The 26,593-nt window shown below is 46.9% G+C and overlaps 1 protein-coding gene across 4 annotated transcripts in view; it reads left to right on the top strand.

Annotated features, from left to right (window-relative positions):
* Nucleotides 1-26,377, top strand: part of LOC140396054 (myosin light chain 3, skeletal muscle isoform-like) — a 32,261-nt gene extending 5,884 nt beyond the window's left edge. The window contains exons 1-7 of one of the 4 annotated variants that reach the window (XM_072484169.1): nt 11,158-11,312; nt 11,408-11,432; nt 13,331-13,474; nt 13,617-13,790; nt 15,597-15,674; nt 15,800-15,842; nt 26,072-26,377. In XM_072484169.1, coding sequence (XP_072340270.1) covers nt 11,310-11,312; nt 11,408-11,432; nt 13,331-13,474; nt 13,617-13,790; nt 15,597-15,674; nt 15,800-15,828 — 453 coding nt within the window. In that variant the 5' untranslated portion in view covers nt 11,158-11,309 and the 3' untranslated portion in view covers nt 15,829-15,842; nt 26,072-26,377. Of the gene's footprint in view, nt 1-11,157; nt 11,313-11,407; nt 11,433-11,655; nt 11,684-13,330; nt 13,475-13,616; nt 13,791-15,596; nt 15,675-15,799; nt 15,843-26,071 lie in introns of those variants that run through there. The other 3 variants (XM_072484165.1, XM_072484150.1, XM_072484156.1) reach the window with 3 other exon arrangements.
* The last annotated feature ends 216 nt before the right edge of the window (nt 26,378-26,593 follow it).

Raw genomic sequence — 26,593 nt, 5'->3', positions numbered from 1 at the left:
GGGTAGCACAGCTGTCTCACGGCGCTGAGGTCCCAGGTTCGATCTCGGCCTGGGTCACTGTCCATGTGGAGTTTACACATTCTCCCCGTGTTTGCGTGGGTCTCACCCCTACAATTCAAAAGATGTGCAGGCTAGATGGATTAGCCACTCTAAATTGTCCCTTAATTGGAAAAAAATTATTGGATATTCTAAATTTAAAAAAAAATGATGGTCACTCTGAGAAAACATGTAGCGATCAGCACTGTAAGAGTGTATATAGGGGTGGCACTCTCAGGGTATATGTAAGAGATGGTGACTGTGAGGGTATATGTAGAGATGAGCTCTGTGAGAGTATATGTAGACATGGGCACTGTGAGGATATATATAGACATAGACAATGTGAGAGTACATGTAGAGAAGGGTCTTGTGCAAGTATATGTACGGATGGCACTGTTAGAGTATATGTAGAGATGACATTGTGAGGGTATATACAGAGAATATGAACTTCAATGTTCTATGTAGTTGCGCCATTCCTAGGGTACCTGTAAGAGATGGGCACTGTGAGAGCATGTAACAGAAAGGGACTGTGAGGATATATGGAGAGATGATCACTGTGAGGTTATATGTAAGAGATGGACACTGTTAGAGTATATTTAGATATGGGCACTTTGAATGTATGTGTAAAGATCAGCACTGTGAAGATACATGTAGTGAGGGGCATGGGAGGGTATATGCCAGAGATGGGCAGAGTGAGAGTACATGTAGAGATGGGCATTGTTAGACTATATGTAGAGATGGGCATTGTGAGGGTATCTGTAGAGATGGGCACAGTGATAGCAGAAGTCAGAGATGGGCACTGTGAGACTATGTCAGAGATGGGCACTGTGAGAGTATATGTAGAGATGGGCACTGTGAGGGTATATGTAGAGATGGGCACTGCGAGGGTATATGTAGAGATGGGCACTGAGAGTATATGAACAGATGGGCACTGTGAGGGTATATGTAGAGATAGGCACCATGAGATGGGCATTGTGAGAATATACGTAGAGATGGGCACTGTGAGAGTATATGTAGAGATGGGCACTGTGAGGATAAATGTAGAGATGGGCACTGTCGGGTATATGTAGAGATGGGCACTGTGAGGATATATGTAGAGATGGGCACTGAGAATATATGTGGAGATGGGCACTGTGAGGGTATATGTAAGAGATGGGCACTGTGAGAGTGTGTGTAGAGAAGGGCACTGTGAGAGCATATGTAGAGATGGGCATTGTAGGGTATTTGTAGAGAAGGGCACTGTTTGAGCATATGTGGAGATGGGCACTGTGAGAATGTATGTAGAGATGGGCACTATGCGAGTATATGTAGAGATGGGCACTGTGGGGGTATATATAGAGATAGCCACTGTGAGAAGATACGTAGAGATGGGCACTTTGCGAATATACATAGAGATGGGCACTGTGAGAGTGTATGTAGAGATGGGCACTGTGAGAATCTATTTAGATATGCGCACTGTGGGAGTGTATTTAGTGATGACACTGTGAGGGTATATGTAGCGAATGTGCACTTTGAGAGTATATGTAGATGCACCACTCTGAGGGTATCTGTAAGAGATGAACACTGTAAGCGTATGTACAGAAACGGGCACTGTGAGAGTATATGTAGAAATGGGCACTGCGAGAGTATTTGTAGAGCTGGACACTGTGAGGGTATATGTAGAGATGAGAACTGTGAGGGTATATGTAGAAATGGACACTGTGAGGTAACATGTAGAGATTGATGCTGTGAGGGTATATGTAGAGATAGGAACTGTGAGGGTATTTGTAGAGATTGGCACTGTGATGATATATGTTAGAGATGGCCACTTTGAGTGAAAATGTTGAGATGGTCACATTGAGGGTATATGTAAGAGATGGGCACCGAGTCTATGTTGAGATGGGCATCGTGAGGTATAAGTAGAGATGAACACAGAGGGTATATGTAGTGAATGGGACTGTGAGTATAAATGTAGAGATGATACTGTGAGGGTGTATATGGACATGGGCAATGTGAGAGTATATGTAGAGATCGGCATTCTGAGGGTATACATAGTGAGGGGCACTGTGAGGATATATGTAGAGATGGATACTGAGAGGGCTTCTGTAGAGATTAGCACTGTGAGAGTATATATCAGATGAGCACTGTGAGAGGACATGTTAGAGATGGGACTGTGATGATATGTATATATATGGGCACTGTGAGAGTATATGTAACAGAAAGGCACTGTGGGAGTAATAATAATAATCTTTATTGTCACAAGTAGGTTTACATTAACACTGCAATGAAGTTACTGTGAAAAGCCCCGAGTTGCCACACTCCGGCGCCTGTTCGGGTACACGGGGAGAATTCAGAATGTCCAAATTACCTAACAGCACGTCTTTTGGGACTTGTGGGAGGAAACAGGAGCCACCCGGAGGAAACCCACGCAGACATGGGGAGAACGTGCAGACTCCGCACATTCAGTGACCCAGCCAGGAGTATATGTAGAGATGGCATTCTGAGGGTATATATAGAGAATGTGCATTTTGAGAGTATATGTAAATACAGCACTCTGAGGGAATCTGTAAGTGATGGGCACTGTGAGAGAATATGTAGAGATGAGTAATGTGAGGGTATATGTAGAGATGGGCACTGTGAGAGTATATGTAGAGATGGGCACTGTGAGAGTATATGTAGAGTTGGGCACTGTGAGAGTATATGTAGAGATGGGCACTGTATGAGTATATGTAGAGATGAGCTCTGTGAGAGTATATGTAGAGATGGGCACTGTAAGGGTATATGTAGAGATGGGCACTATGAGGGTATATGTAAAGATCGGCACTGTGAGGGTATATGTAGAGATGGGCACCATGTGGGTATATGTAAAGATGGGCACTGTGAGCGTATATGTATGTGTGGCTCTGATGGGACATCGGAGTCCAGGTGCCTATTCTCTACAGCATATAGCTGGTTCTGAATTGTCTCTTGGCCTTGCCCCCACCCTGGTCTCCTGCTGGATAGTTTGCTATCACACATTCAACTGAAAGACTGCCAGCAGAGATGGAATCTCGCTCAGTGCCCATTGATGCATTCTCTAGAGGAGGGAGCTGAACTCAACCTGATGCTTTGAGCACCAGGAGGTTTCCCGAATGAAGTACTGAAGTGATCAATGGTGAAACCCCTTTCCTCATCACGTTAACCACAGCTCAGGAGGCCAAAACGAACCCGGGAGATATGAAATATGGGCAGAACATGTTGGAAGTGACAGTCTTGTTAATTAATCTGGGTGGGGCAGCTTCCGAGCCCATTCTAATACTGAACAACCTTGTACCACTCCCTGTTTCCTTTAGGACTGTCACTGTACAATGTACAGCTGGAGGCTGAATTGAGGAAAGAGTGGTGTTCAGGTAATGCCACCATCAGCTCCACTCTTTATAGAAGTTCTAAAGATCAGTGGGTGCCCTATTGAAAACTTGGAGCTCAGAACCCCTCTTCTGGCACTCTGCACCAACACTGCTAATATCAACACCCCCCTCCCAACTCTCTGGACTACTTCACATAGAACATACAGTGCAGAAGGAGGCCATTCGGCCCATCGAGTCTGCACCGACCCACTCAAGCCCTCACTTCCACCGTATCCCCATAACCCTTCCTAACCTTTTTGGTCACTAAGGGCAATTTATCATGGCCAATCCACCTAACCTGTACGTCTTTGGACTGTGGGAGGAAACCGGAGCACTCGGAGGAAACCCACGCAGACACAGGGAGAACATGCAGACTCCGCACAGCCAGTGACCCAGCGGGGAATCGAACCTGGGACCCTGGTACTGTGAAGCCATAGTGCTATCCACTTGTGCTACGGTGCTGCCCTAACTTGTTTTATCTCAATTTGCCAAATCATTGTGATGACTGTTTGTGAAATTAAAATCTTTAAATTATTACTCAAAAATGGTTTTCAGTATTGAATGTGTGAATATTTTCAGTGTTTTTTGCTGGTAATGGTATTCCTCCATTAATATGGGTTCTCCCAACATCCAGCCATCAAGTCGTAAGTAAATCCAGTTCAGGGAAAATTGACTTTTTCAACGGACTTGTACTATTGCTTGGCATGCTGCTGGTTTGCTTGCTGGCTGCTTATTGATCTTAATGTGTGTCTGTGTTTTCCTTCTTTGCAACTGGTCTTCTGAGAATTAGAAGGTGGAAATCGAACATTGCAAATGCACTCTTAAAACTTTCAACTCAATGAAAATTGTAAAGACCGTTCCCTAAGAGGTAACGGAGCATGAAGCCAGCAATCAGGGGATTTGACAGACTGGGAGTCAGGCAGATTTTGTCATTAGTCAGGTCTTGTGCATCAGGTCCTACCAACCTACAATCATTTCCTTAATGATTCTCCCCTCCTATATCCCCTTTTACAATGAAAAACTTACTGTTACAACAGAATCTCAACTAGTGTGGCACAATTCTTTTAGGGCATCCCTGTGTTTGCTGAGGCAATTCTATCCAATCCAAAACCAATACATTATATTTTGTACACTTTACAATCTCAACGAAGTCAATTAAAGCAAGAGCAAGGTTAGGAGTCACTTTCTAGCCTAGACTCAGTGAAACACTCCCTTTAGACCAGTGTGACCTTACCCCAATTCCTGTGTCAGTTGTCCTTATAGAATCTCTGGCACCCACATCCCACTAACTGAGGGTACATTCACACTGCAAGTTTAGATCAGTGTCAAGTGATTACAGTATCACTCCAACACTAAACCTGTGGTGTCTAAGTATTGTTGCCGTAGTCCCAGATGACCCATAGGCTGCTTTCCCTTTTGAGGGGGAGTGCTGACTGGTGGTGATTTCTCCTGAGCATCATCTCAGGGAAGCGGCAAGGTTGAGAAGGCGGGCCTTCATGAATAACCTCATCCAATACCGGAATTGAACCCGCGCTCTGCATCACGAACCAGCTGTCCAGCCAACTGAGCTAAACCGGCCCTCTCTGTGGTGTCTACACCAGATATCAAGGCCCAACACGATCATGAAAGAAAACTGAATGTCAGTCCCAACTGCAAAAGAGTTCTGCTCCGCTTCATTCCAGGTCACGATGGCCCTGATTTAGACTGTATTTACACTATCAATTCAATGCCCATGTCAAGTGAAATATCACCTTAAGTTTAATGTGAAGATAATTTATATTCCATTTTGGCTCTCTGTCCTTACTAAAGATTTATTATAAATCCAGAGTCAGGGCTGAAGAAAAGTGGAGCGAGGCTTCCTGGAGGAGGCTCTCTGTTTGGCACTATCATTGGCATAAACAATCATTAGGAAAGGAATTTGTACTCACGGCACCAGGGACCCGGGTTCGATTCCGGCCCCGGGTCACTGTCTGTGTGGTGTTTGCACATTCTCCCCATGTCTGCGTGGGTCTCACCCCAACAACCCAAAAGATGTGCAGGGTAGGTGGATTGGCCATGCTAAAATTCCCCCTTAATTGGAAAAAATTGGGTACTCTAAATTTAAAAATATGGGAAGGGATTAGTGTCAGGTATCTTGCGAACAACAATGTTTGATTCCTTTATTTAAAAAGCAGGATAAAACACATCCAGGGAGTGATAGATTAACTGCAGACCATAGCTTTTAGCATCAGTGGTGGGAAGGATAATGGATTTTTTACTCAAAGATGTGATAGAAACACATCTTGAAACTAAAAACACAGGAGTAGTCAGCATGGATTACAAAAGGAATGGTTATGCTTGATCAATCTTAATGAGCTATTTAAGGAGGGAACAGAAAGAGTAGAACAGGGTAATGCGCAGATGTAATGTACTTAGTTTTTCAAAAGGTATTTGATAAAGTGCAGCAATGAGTCAGGAGACAAAGAGCAGAATTTGCAACAAATTAGCTACAAAACTGGGAACAAAAAGAACATGTCAGAAGTATTTACTGACAAAAGGTGGAAAATGATGTTCCACAAAAGTCAGTGCTGGAACCATTGGGTGCTGCGAATCGGCAATACAATTTAACAGTTTACAGGTAACATCACATTATAGTTAATACTGAAGAGGCGTATTACAGGGTGTTGATACATTTGCAGCATAGGCATTTAAAAGACAAATTAGTTTCAATTTAAATAAGTTTGAGGTAGTGAATTTTGATAGGAGGAAAATGGGCGAAAGGAACAAAGAGATCTTGGAATACCAGCACACAAGTCACTAAAAGTCTTTTCTTTTGCTAAATGTTTTTGAGTTTGCTACAGTAAGTTGGTTCCATCAGCAGATTGTCATCTTGAGCTGTCTTCCATATTTACCAAGTTGCCCAAATACCTTTATTTTACTTTCCTTCAGGAATATTTATTAATTATTCAAAACCAATTACTATAGATGTCAGTTTTTTTAATAATCTGGGCATTCTATTTGATCCAGAGAGTGAAGTTATGAATCTTGTACCGAACCTTGGTGAGACCAAACTAAGAATACCATCCACAGTTCTTGTCTCCACGTTACAGAGGCACTGGAGAAAGTTGAAAAGAGTTAAAGCATGCCACTGGAACTGAGTGGTTATAACTACTGGAAAGCTTGAAGAGGCTGGGGTTCTTTTCTCTATAAAAGTGAAGGCCTGAGGGCATTGCCTAAAATTAGGATGGGGAGATGTAGGGAAGATGTTTCCCTTTGTTGGATGGGGGATGGTCCAAAACCAAAGGATTGATAAATATAAGATGATCACTAATAATTAACAAGGAATTCAAGAGAAACTCTTTTAACGAGAATGTCAAACTTGTTATCACGGTGTATTTGAAGCGAATAGTGCAGATGTATTTAAAGGGAAGCTGAACAAGTTCATGAGGAAAAAGGAATAGAAGGAATATATTCTTCTGGTTTGATGAAGCAAATGGCCTGCTTTTGTCCTGTAAATTGTATGCCATTCTATGACACCTGCACGGATTTCAGTGTCAAACCTGGAGTGAATAATTGCCCACAGATCTCGTGACACTTTCTGATAGAACCAGAGAATCACACAACACCAGCTTAAACTTATATATATAGTGCCTCTAGCCTAGTAAATTATTTTAACGTGGCTCACGGGGATGTTATCTACCAAATATTGACACCAATCCCCATAAAGGTATAATCGAAGAGATAACAAAACGCTTGGTCAAAGAGGTAGGTTTTACAGCATGGCTTAGAGGAGGAGAGAGAGCAATAGAGAGGCTGAACATTAAAATTGTAAGAATGCCAAAGCTTGGAGCCCAGGCAGCTGAAAACATAGTTACCAATCATGGTGCAAAGAAAACAAATGCATAAGCGGCCAGAATTAGAGGAGTGCAGTTATCACAGAAGGTGCAAGGACTGAAAAAGGTTACAGAGGTTAGGAGATGAGAGGGTAAGAAGGAATTTGAAATTAAGTATGATAATTTTTAAATCAGTGCACTGGCAGACCAGAAGATAATGTAGGTCGGTGGGCACAGGGGAGATGGGTGAATGGGATTTGAAGTGAATTAGTATACACACAGTTTTTGATAATCCCAAACAGTTATTGGATGGAAAATGGGAGACCAGCCAGGAGTGCATTGGAATAATCTGACCCGCAGGTAGCAAAGATATGAATAAGGGCTTCGGTAACTGATGAGCTGAGGTAGAGTGAGAGACAGGTGGTGTTATAGAGGTGGAAGTAAGTGGACATGATGATGGAGTAAGTATGTGGCCAGAAGCTCCTTTCTCAATCAAATCGAATTGTAAGTCATTAAAATACTGAGTCTATCGTAATTGGTTTTGCCTCATTTATATTTATCCTCTGAGGGAATGTAAAATAATTTTGGCAACTTGGTGGATACGGGGTGAAGGTTTGCTGATGGACAATTGGAACAAATCAGTCCACTGTGACAAACTCAGAAACATTTAGTTGAAAAAAAATGACAAGAGAAAAACACAAAACAAGTGGTTCTATTTTAAAGGTGTGCAGGAATGGAAGGACCTTGGCTTTACATCCACAAATTTCTGAAGGTGGCTGGACAAGTTGAGAAGGCCATTAAGAAAGCAGATGGAATCAAGGCTTTATAAATGGATGCATAGAATACTAAAACAAGAAAGTCATAATAAATCACTGACTAGGCCTCAGCTAGAATACTGTATTCGATTCTGACAATTACACTTTAGGAAGGATATTAGGAGTCTTTGTTAGTTACATGGTGAGACGAGAGAAGCTGTGTCAAAAAAGTGTTTTGAAACTGTTTCCACTAACAGGAAATTTGTAATTGAATATATTTGGCAAAAAAAAAGAGGGAGATGAGAAGATTTTTTTTGTGCAGCAAGTTTTTATGACCTGGAACGCACACTGCCTGAAAGGACAGGGAAGGCAGCAACTTTCAAAAAGTATATATACTTAATAAGGAAATATTTGGAAGGCTATGGAGAAATCAGGGGTGTGGGATTAATTAAAGAACTCTTTCGAGAGCTGGCACAGACACAATGGGCTGAATGGCCTCCTGTGTTGCACTTTGCAGCCTCTGTAAACTCTAGGCCATATAGAACTTTGCTGCCCATATATCCAAACTCATATTAGTCCCTTTCACCTCTGTGCTCGCTGATCTAGAATGAATCCCAGTCCAGCAATGCCTTGATTTTAAAATTCTCATCTTTATTTTCAAATCCCTCCATGGAACACGCACAGACAGTCCACAAATGCACTGGGCTATTTTTCTTAGGAAGCAGTAGTCCACTCAGGGGATAGAGATCAGCTGAGGTGCATCTTTTGAACTGGTTTCAGTAGCTGCTCAGAATAGCATTGGACCATCGTCACTGAGTTATACTGTTAGATGTTGGCTATTAACAGGCAGCCAATTATAATGCCGTATTTGAGCAGATGATTTTGAGGCAAAAAGGTCTGACTGCTGCAATCTATCACTCAGATTGGTGTCAGAATCAGCCCTCTGTGACCCTAACTGTTCATTACTTCAACAGCTCTCGGGGTCTGTTGTTGCTCTTCTGCACATGTTTCTTCCCACACCTTGTGGAGCACAAAGCAGGCTTTCATCTGTTCCCATAGCAAGGCTTTTTCGGACTAGGTCACTAGCCTGTCACCAGAAGATTATAACGTGAGGGCTGCCACACTGCATTAGATAGGGCTGACCAGGGGTATCTCCCACTCTTAATCTCTGCCATTGGCACGTTGGAAGGATTTAGTAGGCTGATACGCAACATGTTGGCCTCGGTATGAACACACCTTCCTTGGCCATCACATCCTGGAATAGGACCTGGACCCAGAGCTTGTGGCTCAGAGACAGGGACACTACCCATTGCGTCACACAACCCCCTCTAGGGGGTATGTGGCAATAACTAATTTATTTTCTATCAACTGCTTAATTTCTAGCCATCATTTACAATTAGAGATTCTTAATCAACCATTTCCTTAAATTAAACATTTCTTTATGTGTATGTACTTCAAAAGTAGGGTTACCAACTGTGATTAAATATATTCCTAAGGGTTTCCTCACATGACTTGCTCCCACTCTCCAACCATTTGTTAGTCATCACATCCATCCCTGTGACACACTGCCTTCCAACCAATTGGAGAGGAAAGAACTCATTACCCAATTTGATGATGCTTGACCAGCAGCCAAAACAGCCTTGATTCCCCCATTTTTAATATTTTTATATCTGGTGTGGAGCAATGTTGAAAGAAAGTGAAGAAAGAAAACATTCTTTTTTAAAATTCCGGTGATATTTCTCCAGGATTGCACACAGCCGGCATCCTCGAGATTGATCTTCAATTCCTGGAGACTCCAGGTCAATCTTGGAGGGTTTGCAATCCTATTTAGGAGTCAAAATCAGAAAACAGTGTACCATGCAGAGGGTAATAGGATTCCAGTATTCGTTTCCCCAAAAGACGCCGATGGTTAGGGGTGAATTGGAGCTTCCAAGATAGAGCTGGGTAGGCCATTGTTAGATTAACGTACGAGGATATGGTGAGAAGGCAAGATATTGATAGGTTAAGTAAGTGGGCAAAACGTTGGCAAATGGAGTATAATGTGGGAAAATGTGAAGTTGTTCATTTTGAAAGGAGGAACACAAGAGCAGGGTATTATTTAAATGGAGAAAAACTGCAGAAAGCTCCAACACAAAGGGACTTGGGGGTACTTGTGCACAAAACACAGAAAGCTACCACACAGGTGCAGCAGGTAATCAGGAAGGCTAATGGAATGTTGGCCCTTATTTCAAGGGGGTTGGAGTATAGGAGGAGGGAAGTCTTACTGCAACTGGACAAGGTACTGGTGAGACCACATCTTGGAGCACTGTGAACAGTTTTGGTCCCCTTATTTAAGACATTATTTCATTGGAGGCGGTTCAGGGAAGGTTCATTTGGATGATCCTCGGTATGGAGGGATTGTCTTATGAGCAAAGGTTAAACAGGTTGGGACTCTACTCATTGGAATTTAGAAGAATGAGAGATGAGAGGCGGTCTCATTGAAACATATAGGGGCTTGACAAGGTAAATAGATGTTTCCCTTCATGTGAGCATCTTGGACCAGAGGGCATAGTCTCAGAATAAAGGGGTGCCAATTTACGACTAAGGTGATGAGGAATTTCTTCTCTGAGGGTTGTGAGTCTATGTAACTCCTTGCCTCAGAGAACTGTGGGGGCAGAGTCCTTTTGTATATTTAAGGCTGAGATACATAGATTCTTGATCAGTAAGTGAAAGTGCAGGTAAGTCTGAACAGGCGCCGTAGTGTGGCGACTAGGGGATTTTCACAGTAACTTAATGTAAGCCTACTTGTGACACTAATAAAGATTATTAATGTGAGGAATGTCGGTTCAGCCATGATCCTATTGAATGGCGGAGCAAGCTCCAGGAGGCCCCTAAACGGGTGAAGAGTAACTCCGCCCAGTCTGATATAAATAATACACAATAACAAATAATTTCATAGAAATGAATATTTGCATTTATACTGTGTCTTTCACAGTCTCTGGGTAGCTCCAAAGGGTTTCACAGTCACATTGAGAAGACAGTTCCAGCAGGGTCACTTTTGTCAGAGAGTTGGACCAAATCTGCTGACGTGCCCTGGACTTCTTGTCTTGGAAATTATTTGCTCCCAAAATAGGGCCGTGGTGTATTTCTGGCACGGTCTTCGTGCCCTAAGAAAGTTATAGAAGTCGGGGTGGAGTGAGAGTGGGAGGGCCCGGCCTGTGTGAGGACATCTGGTGCCGCTGCATAAATAAGAGACGAGGCGGTGTGAGGGGGAGAGAGCAGCAGCTGTGTGAAGAGAGATACACACGCCTCCTGGGTGCCCTGCTCTTCCTCTTCGCCCGGACCTCCGCCGATCTCCAGTCATGGTGGGTCAAGCTGCTTCCCCAATTCCATTCATTCATTTCCCTCCGGGTGCATTTGCAATGTCTCCAATCTCTATTTTCTTCTTCTTGCTTTACAGTCATTCTCAGCAGACGAGGTGGAGGGTAAGTGTTTGCAGAGCAGCCCGGTTAGCCGGCCTGGGACAGCGCCGCTCTGCCCTGGCCCCGCTCGGTGAGGGGCGCCGCGGCTTGTCTCAGGCCCAGCTCACTGCCCTGCCCCACCCCACCCCTCCCCAGTGCGGCCCCCTCCCCGGTCACAGGCAGGCAGGGACCTTTCTCAACCACTCCTCATGTATCTTCGTTTGGGTATTTTTGTTATCTCTTTCAGATCCTGTTCAGTACGGAGGAGCAGGAAGGTGAGAAGCGGTTGTTTAATCCTCCTCTGCGGGACATGCCATGTCGGTAACGGGGGAGGTGTTGGGGGGGGACTCCGACTCCGACTCCTATCCAGCTCCCCTGGGCTCGGCCACTCGGGGGAAATAGGACCTGCAGGATGTCTACCCCACTCACTTTATTAGACCTGCAAAGGCCTAAATGTGGCTGCGGGTACAGGGGCTGTGGGTTTGGGTACAGGGGTGTGGGTAGTGGGCTGTGGGTGTGGGCTGCCGGTGTGGGTATGGGGCTGCAGGTGTGGGTTCTGGGGTATGGGTATTGGGCTGTGGGTACGGGGCTGCGGGTGTGGGTACTGGGCTGCGGATGCGTCTGGGTGTTGTGGGTGATGTGGTTCTGGGTGTTGTGGGTTGGAAGTGGGTGCTGCAGGGGTTGGGGTCTGAGTGCTGCAGTGGTTGGCATCCTGCCTATCTGGGGACAAGGTCCTGCCCATCTGGGGGTTTGGGTACTGTATTTGATACGTTTTGTTGGTTAATTATTGAAACAGATACAAAAGCTGATTGTACTAGGAGGGAGAATTGCTGGGGGGGAGGGCGGGGTGGTAGTAAGGGACAGAAGTTTTGCTCCATCCTTGGCTGTATTTGTGACGGTAAATCCCCCTTGAGTGGTTAAGAGTCTGACAATGCTAAACCGTAAATTAGTAAATTGGAACCAAGTTGCTCGAAAATGTTTGAAATGATCAGGTGGCACAACGACCCCTAGCTGGCACAGTGCCCATGTACTGGCTGCCTTGGTCACACCCACATTTATACTTTTGGTCACTCTGGATACTAGCTCCCTTGGTCGCTATGGATACCAGATCGCTTGGTCGCTATGTGAGCTCCAGCATTTTACTGAGGAACTTTAATTTGTTCTGAGTCCAGTGAAACCAGAGCACCTGCCCAAAGTGAAAACATCAGCAGAGGAAATGTTGAGTCACAGGGTCACTTATCCTATAAGCGTGGCGACTGACAGTCTTGAAAGTTGCCTTGCATAAATGGAATGAAATAAGTGAATTTCTCTGGTTAGCGGTTTATGTGCTAATTGGTCCTGACACAAAAGGGATTTTAAAAAAAATACTAAATAAGCACAAAGAAGGTTGGATTATTAGACAAAGGCTGTCTTGCAATTAACTGGGAGAAGACTAGCAGTCGGAAACTGTGAGCTGGTGTTAATTAGTTTCAGCCAGTCTGTGCTCTGCATTTGCTCATAAATAGCTGTGTTTATGTCACAGAGTCACGGTAAAACATCTGGATACAGTTACTTGGGATTTTTCCCAGGCTAACCACTCCCACTCCGCACTTCATGAGAAGAAATTATTGAGATAAACTCAAAAAAAAGTCCTTATAAGGCTAAAACATTGGCTTGAATATGCAAATCAGTGTGAGCAGTTTTAGTAATACATTACTAAATGATTTGCACTGCCTAAAGTCACACATCCACTGTGAGTCCTGCTAGTGGCTTCCAGAGCTTATTTCTCCTTCCTGTGGCATATTTAAACTAAGTCCTCCTATCTGGATCGTGTGGCAATGGGACCAGGTGTGATCTTTTAATGTTGTCCTAGTAAGTTTCTTCTTTCCAAATTTTCACCCATTCTGTATTGTGTGTATTTGTTGTGTTCTCTTCCTCCTTAGACTTCAAGGAGGCTTTCCTCCTCTTTGACAGGACTGGTAATTCCAAGATTACCCTCAGCCAGGTTGCAGATGTCATGCGTGCTCTCGGGCAGAATCCAACCAATGCTGAAGTGAAAAAAATTCTGAACAACCCCAGCACTGAGGGTAGGTCCCTAGCACAGGCACATTGGCTTAATGGTCTCCATCTGTGCTATTCCATTTTATGATTCTATACAAACTTTCTCTGAGGGTATTTTCCGAGCCTGGAGTAGCTGTATCATGCACCTTTTGTTGTCTTTTGTTTTAGAAATGACCGGCAAAGCCATTGAATTTGACCAGTTTCTGCCCATGCTCCAGACCATGGCCAACAACAAGAACCAGGGTTCCTATGAAGACTTTGTTGAGGGTCTGCGTGTCTTTGACAAGGAAAGCAACGGCACCGTGATGGGGGCTGAGCTTCGCCACGTTCTGGCTACACTGGGTATGGCATGTGCATGTTCTACAATACCAAAGCACAATCATAAATCAACCACCATAAATGGGAAGCTGTTATTGGCAAAATAAAATTTGAAGGTCCAGAAAGATTATTTTTTCTTAATGAGATTCTATTCCCTGTGTTTGCTGTCATCATTTGAACGCGATGCAACCAGCGCATTTTGTGTTAAGCTAAATGTTCATAAAGTTAGGGTGTAACTGGCTTTCCATGTATGGGAATGGGATGGGGGGAACTTGATCTTTTTTTCCCTTTTTGTTAGGAAACAAAATGACAGTTCTTTATAAAACTCCAGAATAGCCTAAAGCTTCACAGGCAAGGAATTACTTTTGAAATGTGGTCACTGTTGGACAAATATGCCCAATTTGCACACAACAATGTTCCACAAATAGGAAGGAGATAAATTGGCAGGGAACTTGTGATATTTGACCGGGTGATATAACAGGTGATATTTAGGGAGGAACATTGGCAAGGTTACAGGAATCCTGGAATTAATAATAATAATCTTTATTGTCGCAAGTAGGCTTACATTAACACTGCAATTAAGTTACCGTAGAAAAGCCCCCAGCCAGGGCAGCACGGTGGCGGAGTGGTTAGCCCTGCTGCCTCACGGCGCCGATGTCCCAGTTTCGATCCCGGCCCTGGGTCACTGTCTGTGTGGAGTTTGCACATTCTCCCCGTGTTTGCGTGGGTTTCGCCCCCACGATCTAAAGATGTGTAGGGTAGGTGGACTGGCCACGTTAAATTGCCCCTTAATTGGAAAAAAATTAATTGGGTACTCGAATTTAATTTAAAAAAAAAAGAAAGGCCCCTAGTCGCCACATTCTGGTACCTGTTCGGGTACACGGAGGGAGAATTCAGAATGTCCAAATTGCCTAACAGCACGTCTTTTGGGACTTGTGGAAGGAAACCCACGCAGACACTGGGAGAACGTGCAGGCTCTGCACAGACAGTGACCCAAGCGGGAACTAGTGGTACGGAATCATTAATACCCAACTGAGCAGGCATACAGAACCTCTGTTAATGTCTCATGGAGAGGGTTGGATGTGAGAGATGGGGTGAGAAATTGAGAAACTAAACATTGAACAGAGTGCAAAGATAGGCAGGCAACAAAGACCAGGAGTTATCAGAAACAATACGATAACAATAAGAAGGAACAGAAGAGGGAATGAAACTAAATCATAAATCCATCTAATTGAGTATCAAACTGTGTGGGCGTAGTGCCAGAGCCTGCTGAAGCAGTGTTTGGGGAGTTGGGGGAAGTATCTGAGAACATGTGCACATGATCAGCTGGGCCCCTCCCACACCATTTGCAAGTATCCTCTACCCCCTCAAACAGCCTGCTCATCCTTGACTTTGTCAAATGCACCCTGCGCATCACCTTCAACTGTATCAACCCCAGCCTCGTGCACGAGGTTGAGCATTCACCTTCTGCAGCACCTCCCACCCAGTCCCTCCACCATCGCCATCCCCAACTCCTCTCACTTGGCCTTAACCTCCTCCACAGACACCTTATCCTCTTCCAAAATCTTCCAATGAATCGTCGAGACAATCCCATCCTCCAACCCCATTGCAGACAGCACCTCCTCCAACAAAGAGGAGGCAGGCGGTATCGGAAACATTGGAAAAACCTTTCTAGCAAAGTCCCGCATCTGCAGAAACTCAACTTCCCTCTTAATCCTCCAAGCTTGCGAACCAATCGCCCCTCCAAAAAATCATTCATTTCCTTCACCCCTCTCTCTTGATTGTGTATTTTTAAACATCGGTACTACAACCTTTTGCTCTTTACACCAGGTGAGAAGTTGACAGAGGATCAGGTGGAACAACTGCTGACAGGTCAAGAAGATGCCAATGGCTGCATCAACTATGAGGGTAGGTGTTTGAACAAGCTCGGGCATTTCCCATAATTTTTCAGTATTTTCTTTTGCACTTTGTGTAAATGATTTTGATATTTTACTTCTCTGTTTTATTAATTTATTTTTATTCCCTTTTGACAGCTTTTGTCAAACACATCATGTCTGTTTAAAATGGATCCCCATGGTACGCATTTGCATGCTTCTTTCAATTGTCTTCCTGCATGTGAAAGTCTGTTCTATTTTTCTAGAATTCCTTATTTGTCAGTTGTAATGGATCCTTTTAATTGTGTGTCACTTGCTCACCAATAGCAAATCTAACTCTCAACCATTCGTTATTTATTTCTGGTTAATTTGTAACGATTAATAACCAGTGAGTTTTGTTTGAGCAAACAGGTACCCCGATTTTAACTGTTTTAGAATAAGGGTGTACAGAGACCAAAGTAGAAGAAATAAGGAGCACAACAGTTTTCAGGCTGATCTTGAGGCAGGAATTTGCAGCACTATAATGAACAATGGGGCTGTTTTATGCTCCTGCATGAACGGGGGCGGGGGGGGCCATATCACAATTGTAGCAGTTTTTTAAAAATGTCCCCTCCCCTCATCTAATGTTTGGACTGAATAAAAAGTATCAGTCTTTTAAAAAATATATTTTTATTAAGATATTTGAAAATTTTATTCCCTGAGAAAGTCGACGAACGGCTGCCACCTCCGGGTGAAACCAGCCATTGACCCTCTTTTTAAAAAAATATATATATATTATTGAAATTTTTCAAACTTAAATTTTCCGTTTTTACAACTTAATAAAGGAATATACATTAAACGTTATTTAAATAATATATTAAACTAACAACAAATGGAAAAAAGAGATAAACCAAAAAGCAAATATCAACAACTGGCAAAAAAACAAAAACACGGGATAATACTTCCCCCCCCCCCCAACCAGCTGCTGTCTTTTCTGTTTTTCCATTATCGTTCCGCGAGATAGTCAAGGAACGGTTGCCACCGCCTGGTGAACCCCTGAGCCGATCCTCTTAACGCATATTTTATTCGTTCCAGTCTTATGAACCCTGCCATGTCGTTTATCCCGGCCTCCACGCCCGGGGGCTTCGCTTCCTTCCACATAAGTAGAATCCTTCATTGGGCTACTAGGGACGCAAAGGCCAAGATGTCGGCCTCTTTCGCCTCCTGTACTCTCGGTTCTTCTGCAACCCCAAATATAGCTAACCCCCAGCCTGGTTTGACCCGGACCCCCACCACCTTTGAAATCACTCTTGCCACACCCTCCCAGAACTCATGCAGTGTCGGACACGACCAGAACATGAGTGTGGTTCGCCGGGCTTCCTGAGCACCTTCCACACCTATCCTCCACCCCGGAAAACCTGCTCAGTCTTGCTCCCGTCATATGCGCTCTGTGTAGAACCTTAAATTGAATCAGGCTAAGCCTGGCACACGAGGACGAAGAATTTACCCTACTTGGGGCATCTGCCCACAGCCCCTCCTCTATTTCTTCCCCCAGCTCCTCTTCCCATTTTCCCTTCAGCTCCTCTACCATCGCCTCCCCCTCGTCTCTCATCTCCCTGTATATTTCGGACACTTTACCTTCTCCAACCCATGCCCCCGAAATCACTCTATCCTGGATCCCTTGCGTCGGGAGCTGCGGAAATTCCCTCACCTGTTGCCTCGTAAATGCCCTCACTTGCATGTATCGGAAAGCATTCCCTGGTGGCAACTTATATTTTTCTTCCAATGCTCCCAGACTCGCAAACGTCCCGTCTACAAACAGGTCCTTCAGCTTCCTAATTCCTGCTCGCTGCCAACATTGAAATCCCCAATCTATCCTCCCCGGGACGAACCTGTGGTTATTCCTTATCGGGGACCACACCGAGGCACCCGTCACTCCCCTGTGTCATCTCCACTGCCCCCAGATCTTCAAGGTCGCCACCACCACTGGGTTTGTGGTGTACCTTTTCGGGGAGAACGGCAGCGGCGCCGTCACCAGCGCTTTGAGACTCGTTCCCTTACTTGACGCCATCTCCAACTTTTTCCATGCCGCACCTTCTTCTTCCCTCATCCACTTAGACCATCGACACATTAGCGGCCCAATAGGAGTCACTCAGACTCGGCAGTGCCAATCCCCCTCTGTTCCTACTGCGCTGCAGGAACCCCCTCTTTACCCTCGGGGTCTTTCCCGCCCACACAAAGCCCATAATACTCCTGTCTATTTTTTTGAAAAAAGCCTTTGTAATCAGGATGGGGAGGCACTGAAACACGAAAAGAAACCCCGGGAGGACCACCATTTTAACTGCCTGTACTCTGCCCGCTAATGACAGGGGCACCATATCCCACCTCTTAAAGTCCTCTTCCATCTGCTCTACCAGTCGCGTCAGGTTAAGTTTATGTAGGGTTCCCCAGTTCCTGGCCACCTGAATCCCCAGGTATCGAAAGTTCCTTGCCACTCTCCTCAGCGGCAGAGCATCTATCCCCCTGCCCTGTTCCCCGGGGTGCATCACAAAAAGCTCACTCTTTCCCATATTTAATTTGTATCCCGAGAACTCTCCAAACTCACTGAGTATCTGCATTACCTCTGGCATCCCCTCTACCGGGTCCGCCACATATAGCAGTAAGTCATCTGCATATAATGACACTCTATGTTCCTCTCCCCCTCTAAGCACCCCGCTCCACCTCTTAGAGTCCCTCAGCGCTATGGCCAATGGTTCAATTGCCAACGCGAACAGTAACGGGGACAGGGGGCACCCTTATCTTGTACCCCTATGTAATCGAAAGTATCCCGATCTTTGCCTGTTTGTAACGACGCTTGCCACCGGGGCCCCGTACAAGAGTCTAACCCATCTAATGAACCCCTCCCCGAACCCAAATCTCTTCAGCACCTCCCACAGATAGTCCCACTCCACCCTATCGAATGCCTTCTCTGCATCCATCGCCACCACTATCTCTGCCTCCCCCTCCGGTGGGGGGGGCATCATCACCCCCAGCAGCCTTCGTACATTGGCATTCAATTGTCTCCCCTTTACAAACCCTGTCTGGTCGTCATGTATCACCCCTGGGACACAATCCTCTATCCTTGTCGCCATCACTTTGGCCAGCAGTTTGGCGTCTACGTTTAGGAGGGAGATGGGCCTGAATGACTCGCACTGCAGCGGGTCTTTGTCTCGTTTCAGAATTAGCGATATCATCGCTTCCGACATTGTCGGGGGTAATATCCCCCTTTCCTTAGCCTCATTAAAGGTTCTCGCCAAGAGTGGGGCCAGCAGGTCCATATACTTCCAATAAAATTCCACCAGGAACCCGTCTGGTCCCGGGGCCTTCCCTGCTTGCATGTTCCCTATTCCTTTGATCACCTCATCCACCTCAATCTGCGCCCCCAGACCTGCCCCTCCACCCTCGGGAACTCTAGCTGATCCGAAAAGTGTATCATTCCTTCTTTCCCCTCCGGGGGTTGGGACTTGTACAGCCTCTCATAAAATGTCTTGAACACCTCGTTCACTTTCCCTACTCTCTGCTCCATCTTTCCCGTTTCGTCCCTAACTCCTCCGATCTCTCTCACCGCTCCCCTCTTCCGAAGTTGTTGGGCCAGCATCCGGCTCGCCTTTTCCCCATATTCATACTGTATCCCCTGTGCCTTCCTCCACTGTGTCTCTGCCTCTCCCGTGGTCAGCAGGTCAAACTCCATCTGTAATCTTCGTCTTTCCCGATATAGCCCTTCATCTGGGGCCTCCGCATACTTCCTATCCACCCTCAAAATTTCCCCCACTAATCTCTCTCTTTCTTTACCCTCTTGTTTCCCCTTGTGGGCTCTGATGGAAATCAGCTCTCCTCTAACCACTGCCTTCAGCGCTTCCCCTTCTACCCCCACCTGGACCTCCCCATCGTCATTGACCTCCAGGTATCTTTCGATACATCCCCTCACCCTTCCGCATACCCCCTCGTCCGCCAGTAGTCCCATGTCCAATCGCCAGAGTGGGCGCTGCTCCCTTTCCTCTCCCAGTTCCAGATCCACCCAATGCGGGGCGTGATCTGACACGGCTATAGCCGAGTACTCCGTTCCTGCCACCTTCGGGATCAGTGCCCGTCCCAAAACAAAAAAGTCTATCCGGGAGTATACCTTTATGGACATGGGAGAAAAAGGAAAACTCTTTACCCATCGGTCTGGCGAATCTCCACGGATCTACTCCCCCCATTTGTTCCATAAATCCCTTAAGCACCTTGGCCGCTGCCGGCCTTCTCCCGGTCCTGGATCTGGACCGGTCCAGCACTGTGTTGAAGTGTCCCCCCCCCCCCCCCCCCCCCCCCATTAACAAGTTTCCCACTTCCAGGTCCGGGATACGTCCCAGCATTCGCTTCATGAATCCCGCATCATCCCAGTTCGGGGCATATACGTTCACCAGCACAACCGCCTCACCCTGCAATCTGCCACTCGCCATCACATATCTGCCCCCACTATCCACCACTATGGTCTTAGCTTCGAACGATACACGTTTCCCCACCAGTATTGCCACCCCTCTGTTTTTCGCGTCCAACCCTGAGTGGAACACCTGTCCCACCCATCCTTTCCTTAATCTAACCTGATCCGCCAACTTCAGGTGCGTCTCCTGGAGCATAACCACGTCCGCCTTCAGTCTCTTTCAGTGCGCAAACACCCTTGCCCTCTTAATCGGCCCATTTAAACCTCTCACATTCCGGGTGATCAGCCGAATTGGGGGGCCATTTACCCCCCCCCCCCCCTCGTCGACTAGCCATCCCCTTTTCCCCATGTTCAATTTATACTCCGAAAAATTGCCAAATTCCCCCAGGGTTTGCATTACTTCCCCCATCCCCTCCAATGGGTCTGAAATATACAAGAGCAGGTCATTTGTGTAAAGTGAGGCCCGGTGCTCCCCCCCCCCCCCCCCCCCCCCAATCCCCCAAACCAGCCCTTTCCAGTTCCTAGAGGTTCTTAACGCCATGGCCAATGGCTCTATGGCCAGAGCAAACAGTAACGAGGAGAGGGGGCATCCTTGCCTCGTCCCTCGGTGTAGTTTAAAATACCCCAACCTCAGCCAGTTCGTCCGCACACTCGCTACTGGTGCCTGATAGAGCAATCGCACCCAGTCAATAAAGCCCTCACCAAACCCAAACCTTCCCAGTGCCTCCCACAGGTAATTCCACTCCACCTGATCAAAAGCCTTCTGTGCATCCATTGCTACCACCACCTACACCTCCTCTCCTTCTGAGGGTATCATAATAACATTTAAAAGCCTTCGAACATCGGCCTTGAGTTGTCTGCCCTTTACAAATCCTGTCTGGTCTTCCCCTATCACCCCCGGGACACAGTCCTCTATTCTTGTGGCCAGTATCTTAGCCAGCAGTTTGGCGTCCACATTCAGTAGAGAAATTGGCCTGTATTACCTGCATTTCTCCGGATCCTTCTCCCGTTTCAGGATCAATGAAATTGAGGCCTGCGACATTGTTGGAGGAAGGACTCCCTTCTCTCTTGCTTCATTAAATGTCCTCACCAGCAGTGGGCTCAATATCTCTGAAAACGCCTTATAGAATTCTACCGGGTAGCCGTCAGGCTCCGGGGCCTTGCCCGACTGCATACCCACCAGCCCCTCGATTATTTCCTCAATCTCAATTGGGGCTCCCAGCCCTTCCACCAGATCCTCATCTACCCTCAAACCTCAACTGAAACAAAAACTGCCTCATCCCCTCCACCCCAGCCGGGGGTTCCGACTCATACAATTTACTATGGAAGTCCTTTTTTAAAAAAATATATATTTTATTCAAATTTTTCGGCCAAACAAAACAATACAAAGGTTTTCCTTTTTACAACAATAAAACAATATAAATAACAGTGGCCGTTTTAACAAACAAATAAATAATATATAAACTAAATGGCAACTGCCATAACAAAAATAATAACTCTCCAAAGATAAAATCAAACAATCCGATATACATAGCCTAATGCAAATATTTATACAAAAACACCCCTGAGGACCCGCCCGAGCCCCCCCCCCCCCCCCGGGTTGCTGCCCATTTCCTTCATCGTTCTGCGAGGTCGTCAATGAACGGTTGCCACCGCCTGGTGAACCCTTGAGCCGAACCCCTTAGTGCGAACTTTATCCGTTCTAGTTTTATAAACCCTGCCATGTCGTTTATCCAGGTCTCCACGCCCGGGGGTTTGGCTTCCTTCCACATAAGCAATATCCTTCGCTGGGCTACTAGGGACGCAAAGGCCAAGACATCAGCCTCTTTCGCGTCCTGCACTCCCGGCTCTTCTGCAACCCCGAATATAGCCAACCCCCAGCCTGGCTCGACCCGGACCCCCACCACCTTCGAAAGCACCTTTGCCACCCCCACCCAGAACCCCTGCAGTGCTGGACATGATCAAAACATGTGGGTGTGGTTTGCTGGGCTTCTCGAGCATCTCCCACACCTATCCTCTATCCCGAAAAATTTACTGAGCCTTGCCCCGGTCATATGCGCCCTGTGTAAAACCTTGAATTGTAACTATAGAAGTCCTTGAGCACCTCATTCACTCCCACTGGGTCCAGGACAGTATTTCTGCCTCGACTCTTTACTTTCCCTATCTCCCTGGCCTCCTCCCTTTTCCTGAGCTGGTGCACCAACATTCTGCTTCCTTTTCCCCGTACTCATAAATCGCCCCCCTTGCCATCCTCAACTGTTTTACTGCTTTCCCTGTGGTCAACAGCCCAAACTCCGCCTGTAACCTCCGCCGCTCCCTCAGTAGCCCCGCGTCCGGGGCTTCCGAGTATCTCCTGTCCACCTGGAGTATCTCCTCCACTAACCTGTCCCCCTCAGCCCGTTCCGCCTTTACTCTGTGGGCCCTTATCGAGATTAATTCCCCTCTGACCACTGCCTTCAGAGCTTCCCAAACCGTCGCTGCAGAGACCTCCCTCATATCATTTGTTTCCAGGTAGTTCTGGATGGACTTGTTAACCCACCCACACATCGCTTCATCCGCTAGCAACCCCACATCCAGTCTCCACAGCGGGCGTTGTCCTCTCTCCCTAACCCGTAGATCCACCCAATGCAGGGCATGATCCGACACTGCAATAGCCGAATACTCAGTATCCACCACCCCCGGTATTAGCGCCCTGCTCAGAACAAAAATGTCGATGCGAGAGTATACCTCGTGGACATGGGAGAAAAAGGAAAACTCCTTCGCCCTTGGCCGTGCAAACCTCCATGGGTCTACTCCCCCCATCTGTTCCATAAATCTCTTCAATTCCTTTGCCGTGGCCGGCCTCCTCCCTGTCCTGGATTTTGACCAGATCAAATCCGGATCAATGGCTGTGTTAAAATCTCCTCCCACAATGAGGTAATGTGACTCTAAGTCTGGGATCTTACCTAACACCCGTCTCATAAATTCCACATGGTCCCAATTCGGAGCATATATGTTCACGAGTTCCACCCGCACCCCCTCCAGCTTCCCACTCACCATTATGTACCTACCCCCTTGTCTGACACGATTCTCCCTGCCTCCAATGCCACTCGTTTATTGATCAAGATCGCTACTCCCCTGGTCTTTGAGTCCAGTCCTGAATAGAATACTTGGCTAACCCACCCCTTTCTTAATCTCGTCTGGTCTGTAACCTTTAGTTGTGTCTCTTGTAGCATTGCCACGTCTGCCTTCAGCCCCTTCAAATGCGCAAACATGCGAGCCCTCTTGACCGGCCCATTTAGCCCTCTGACGTTCCATGTAATCAGCCTGGTGGGGGGTGGGGGGGGGCTTACTGCGCGTCGTCGTCCCCCCTCCGCAGACTAGCCATCACCCTTTTTAGGCCAGCCTCTAGCTCCCCCCTCGGGCATTTGGCGTTCCGGAACTCCCATTTGTCCCCTAACAGTTCCTCCCCTGTCAGCAAAGCAGCTCCCCCCCCCCCCCCCCCCCCCCCCCCAGCAACAACACGAGAAACCCAACCCCCCAAGTCAAGCTCCAGCTTAACACCTGCTCGCCTCCCTCTGTGCTTCCGAGAGTCAGCTGACCCATGCTGACTTGATAGCGCCCGCCCTGGCACCAAGCAGTCTGTCTCCCCATTGTTCTCTCTCTTTCCCCCCCCCCACTTGGACAAACATATTAAAAGCATTACATTCCACAGTAAACAAACATCAGAAAAAAAAAGTGAAGAAACAGCCACTTTAGAAACAAAACCCACAAACAGAACCAACCCCAAAGACCATCCCCCTCTAACCAGCTCCTTGCAAGACAAAGTTACCTTTAGCCATTCAAACAGCCCCTTATTACATATAACACTACTTATACTTAAACAGCCCAGCACAACAAATCGCCACCACAGTACTTCTCCAAGGCTTCAATGTCTTTTAATTCGCCTCCAGCCTCATTCTTTAATAAAAGTCCATACTTTGTCTGGTGTTTCGAAGCAGAAGTTCCGTTCCTCATGTGACCCACAGACGGGCTGGGTACAGCATCCCAAACTTCACCCCCTTCTTAAAGAGGGCCGTTTTGGCACGATTAAATCCAGCTCGCCTCTTGGCCAAACCCGCGTCCAGGTCCTGATAAATGCGCAGCTCACAATTCTCCCACTTGCTGTTCCGTTCCTTCTTGGCCCACCGCAGAACGTGCTCCTTGTCCAGGAATCGGTGAAAGCGTACCACCATCGCCCTCGGTGGCTCGTTCGCTCAGGGCTTTTTTGCGAGGGCTCTGTGCGCTCTATCCACTTCCAGGGGCCGAGGGAATGCCTCAGCCCCCATCAACTTCTCCAACATGTCCGTCACACAAGTCCTCGCATCCGATCCCTCACAGTCTTCAGGGAGGCTGACAACTCTAAGATTCTGCCTCCTGGATCTGTTTTCCTGGTCCTCCAGCTTCTCCTGCATTCTTTTCTGGCGGTCGGTCATCATCTCCAGCACGGTTATGTACTCCTTATGCTCGGACACCTTTTTCTCCACCTGGATCGCTCTCCCGTGGGTCTCTTGATTCTGCATAACTTGATCAATCGAAGCCTTAATCGGGTCCAGCGTGTCCTTCTTCAGCTTGGCGAAGCAATCTTCAAAAAACTCCACAAGCTGCCCTGTACACACTGCCCTTGCTCTCCGCCATGCTTTCCCGCGTTGCCGGCTCTGCTCGCATCTTCCTTATAGGTCTTTGTCTTTTCACACGGCCACTTCTGGTCCAATTCTCCATACACCGGAGGGGTATTTCTCCTCACTGTCTCACTCTTCCGATTTATCCCATAAAATCCGGGAAAAACCGAGGGGAAAAGTTCCAAAAGTCCGTCACAGGCGGGAGCTATCAAATATGTGACCTACTCCTCCATGGCCGCCACTGGAAGTCAAAAGTATCAATCTTTATTGTAACTGGGATATTTGCCTCTGAAACAGTTAAAATTGAAAATAAATAGAGGGGTACGGACTTCGGAAGGTTTTAGTTTAGACAGGCATCAGGGGCGGGATTCTCCCCGACCCGGCGAGGCGGGGGGGCTCCCGGTGGGATGGAGTGGCGTGAACCACTCCGGCGTCAGGCCGCCCCAAAGATGCGTATTTCTCCGCACCTTTAATGGCCAAGCCCTCACCTTTAGGGGCTAGGCCCGCTCCGGAGTGGTTGCCGTCCCGCCGGCTGGCGTGGAAGGCCTTTGGCGACACGCGAGCCAGGGCTGAAGGGACTCCGCCGGCCGGGGGAAGTCCGCGCATGCGCGGGAGCATCAGCGGCTGCCGGTAAGGGAGGTGGTTTAATTCACGGCGGTGGGACCGGCATTACAGCAGCGGGACTTCGGCCCATTGCGGGCCGGAGAATCACCGGGGTGGGGGGGGACCGCCGACCGGTGTGGCGTGATTCCCGCCCCCGCCGAATCTCCGGTGCCGGGGAATTCGGCGGCCAGCGGCCGCGGGATTCACGCCGCTCCCCGGCGATTCTCCGAACCGACGGGGGATCAGAGAATCCCGCCCCAGGATTGGTGCAGGCTTGGAGGGCATGTTCCCATGCTGTACTGTCTTTGAGCAAGGTCAAAAAATCGGGTCTGCGTGAAATTTTCTTCTTTGTGTTCAGGATAAGGATAACACTGGTAAGGGCTGCATTTATTACCCATCCCTAATTGTAATTAATTAAGAAGACGACGGTGAGCCACTTGCTTGAGCTGCCATAATCTGTCTCGTCCCACAATGCTGAAGTTAGGGATTTCTGGGATTCTGACCCAGTGACTTTGAAGGGATGGTGATTGCCTTGTCCTTCAGACTGATAGAGGCCACTGCAGTGCACACTACAACCATTGTACACTAGTGTTAGAAGGAGGTATGTTTAAGGTGGTCCATACAAAATCAGTGCTTTTAGAACCAAATCTGAGTGGCAGGTTCAGTAATTGTTTTGTATTTCATTACATTTCTCCCACATCCCAAAATTGTACACATTGCTCATATTATTTGTAATTTGTTTCCCAGAATTGGTGCATATGGTTCTAAATGGCTGAACACCTGGCAGGGCCAAAACATCAGATCCTGGAACTTATGGATTCCTGACCAACACAGGGAGTCTACTTTCAACCTGTACATGAACCGCTTGGTTTTTTTTACATGTATCCAATGGACAGTATTTCAAACAACAAAATGAGGAAGAACAGGAAAAACCTTGGAAGTTTGCGGTGGCAAACCTAATGGACAAGACTGTTTAGTTTGTCCATGATGTTTGATGTGGTTGGAAAGTGCACGTGGCAGTTACCATCCAATAAAGTCTGTGGTCAATCTGTAGCTGTATCATCCATATTCCATCTCCACATGCGACTCTCCAATTATTAACTTTGTACAGTGTACTTCAAAAAATGATATATAAAATGTCAAAAAAATGGTGTTGTGCTTTAATTTTCACGCTACTGTTCGGTTCCTTTTGACGCTTGGGGAAAATTGTTCCTTTCACTCACTGCTCCATGTTAAACTCCCAGATCTGTAATGGAGGGGAGTTTATCA

This window comes from Scyliorhinus torazame, chromosome 2 (genome assembly GCF_047496885.1).
Source record: "Scyliorhinus torazame isolate Kashiwa2021f chromosome 2, sScyTor2.1, whole genome shotgun sequence".
NCBI lineage: Eukaryota > Metazoa > Chordata > Chondrichthyes > Carcharhiniformes > Scyliorhinidae > Scyliorhinus > Scyliorhinus torazame.
Note: the sequence above shows the minus strand (reverse complement) of the source record. Positions and strands in the feature narration are given on the sequence as shown.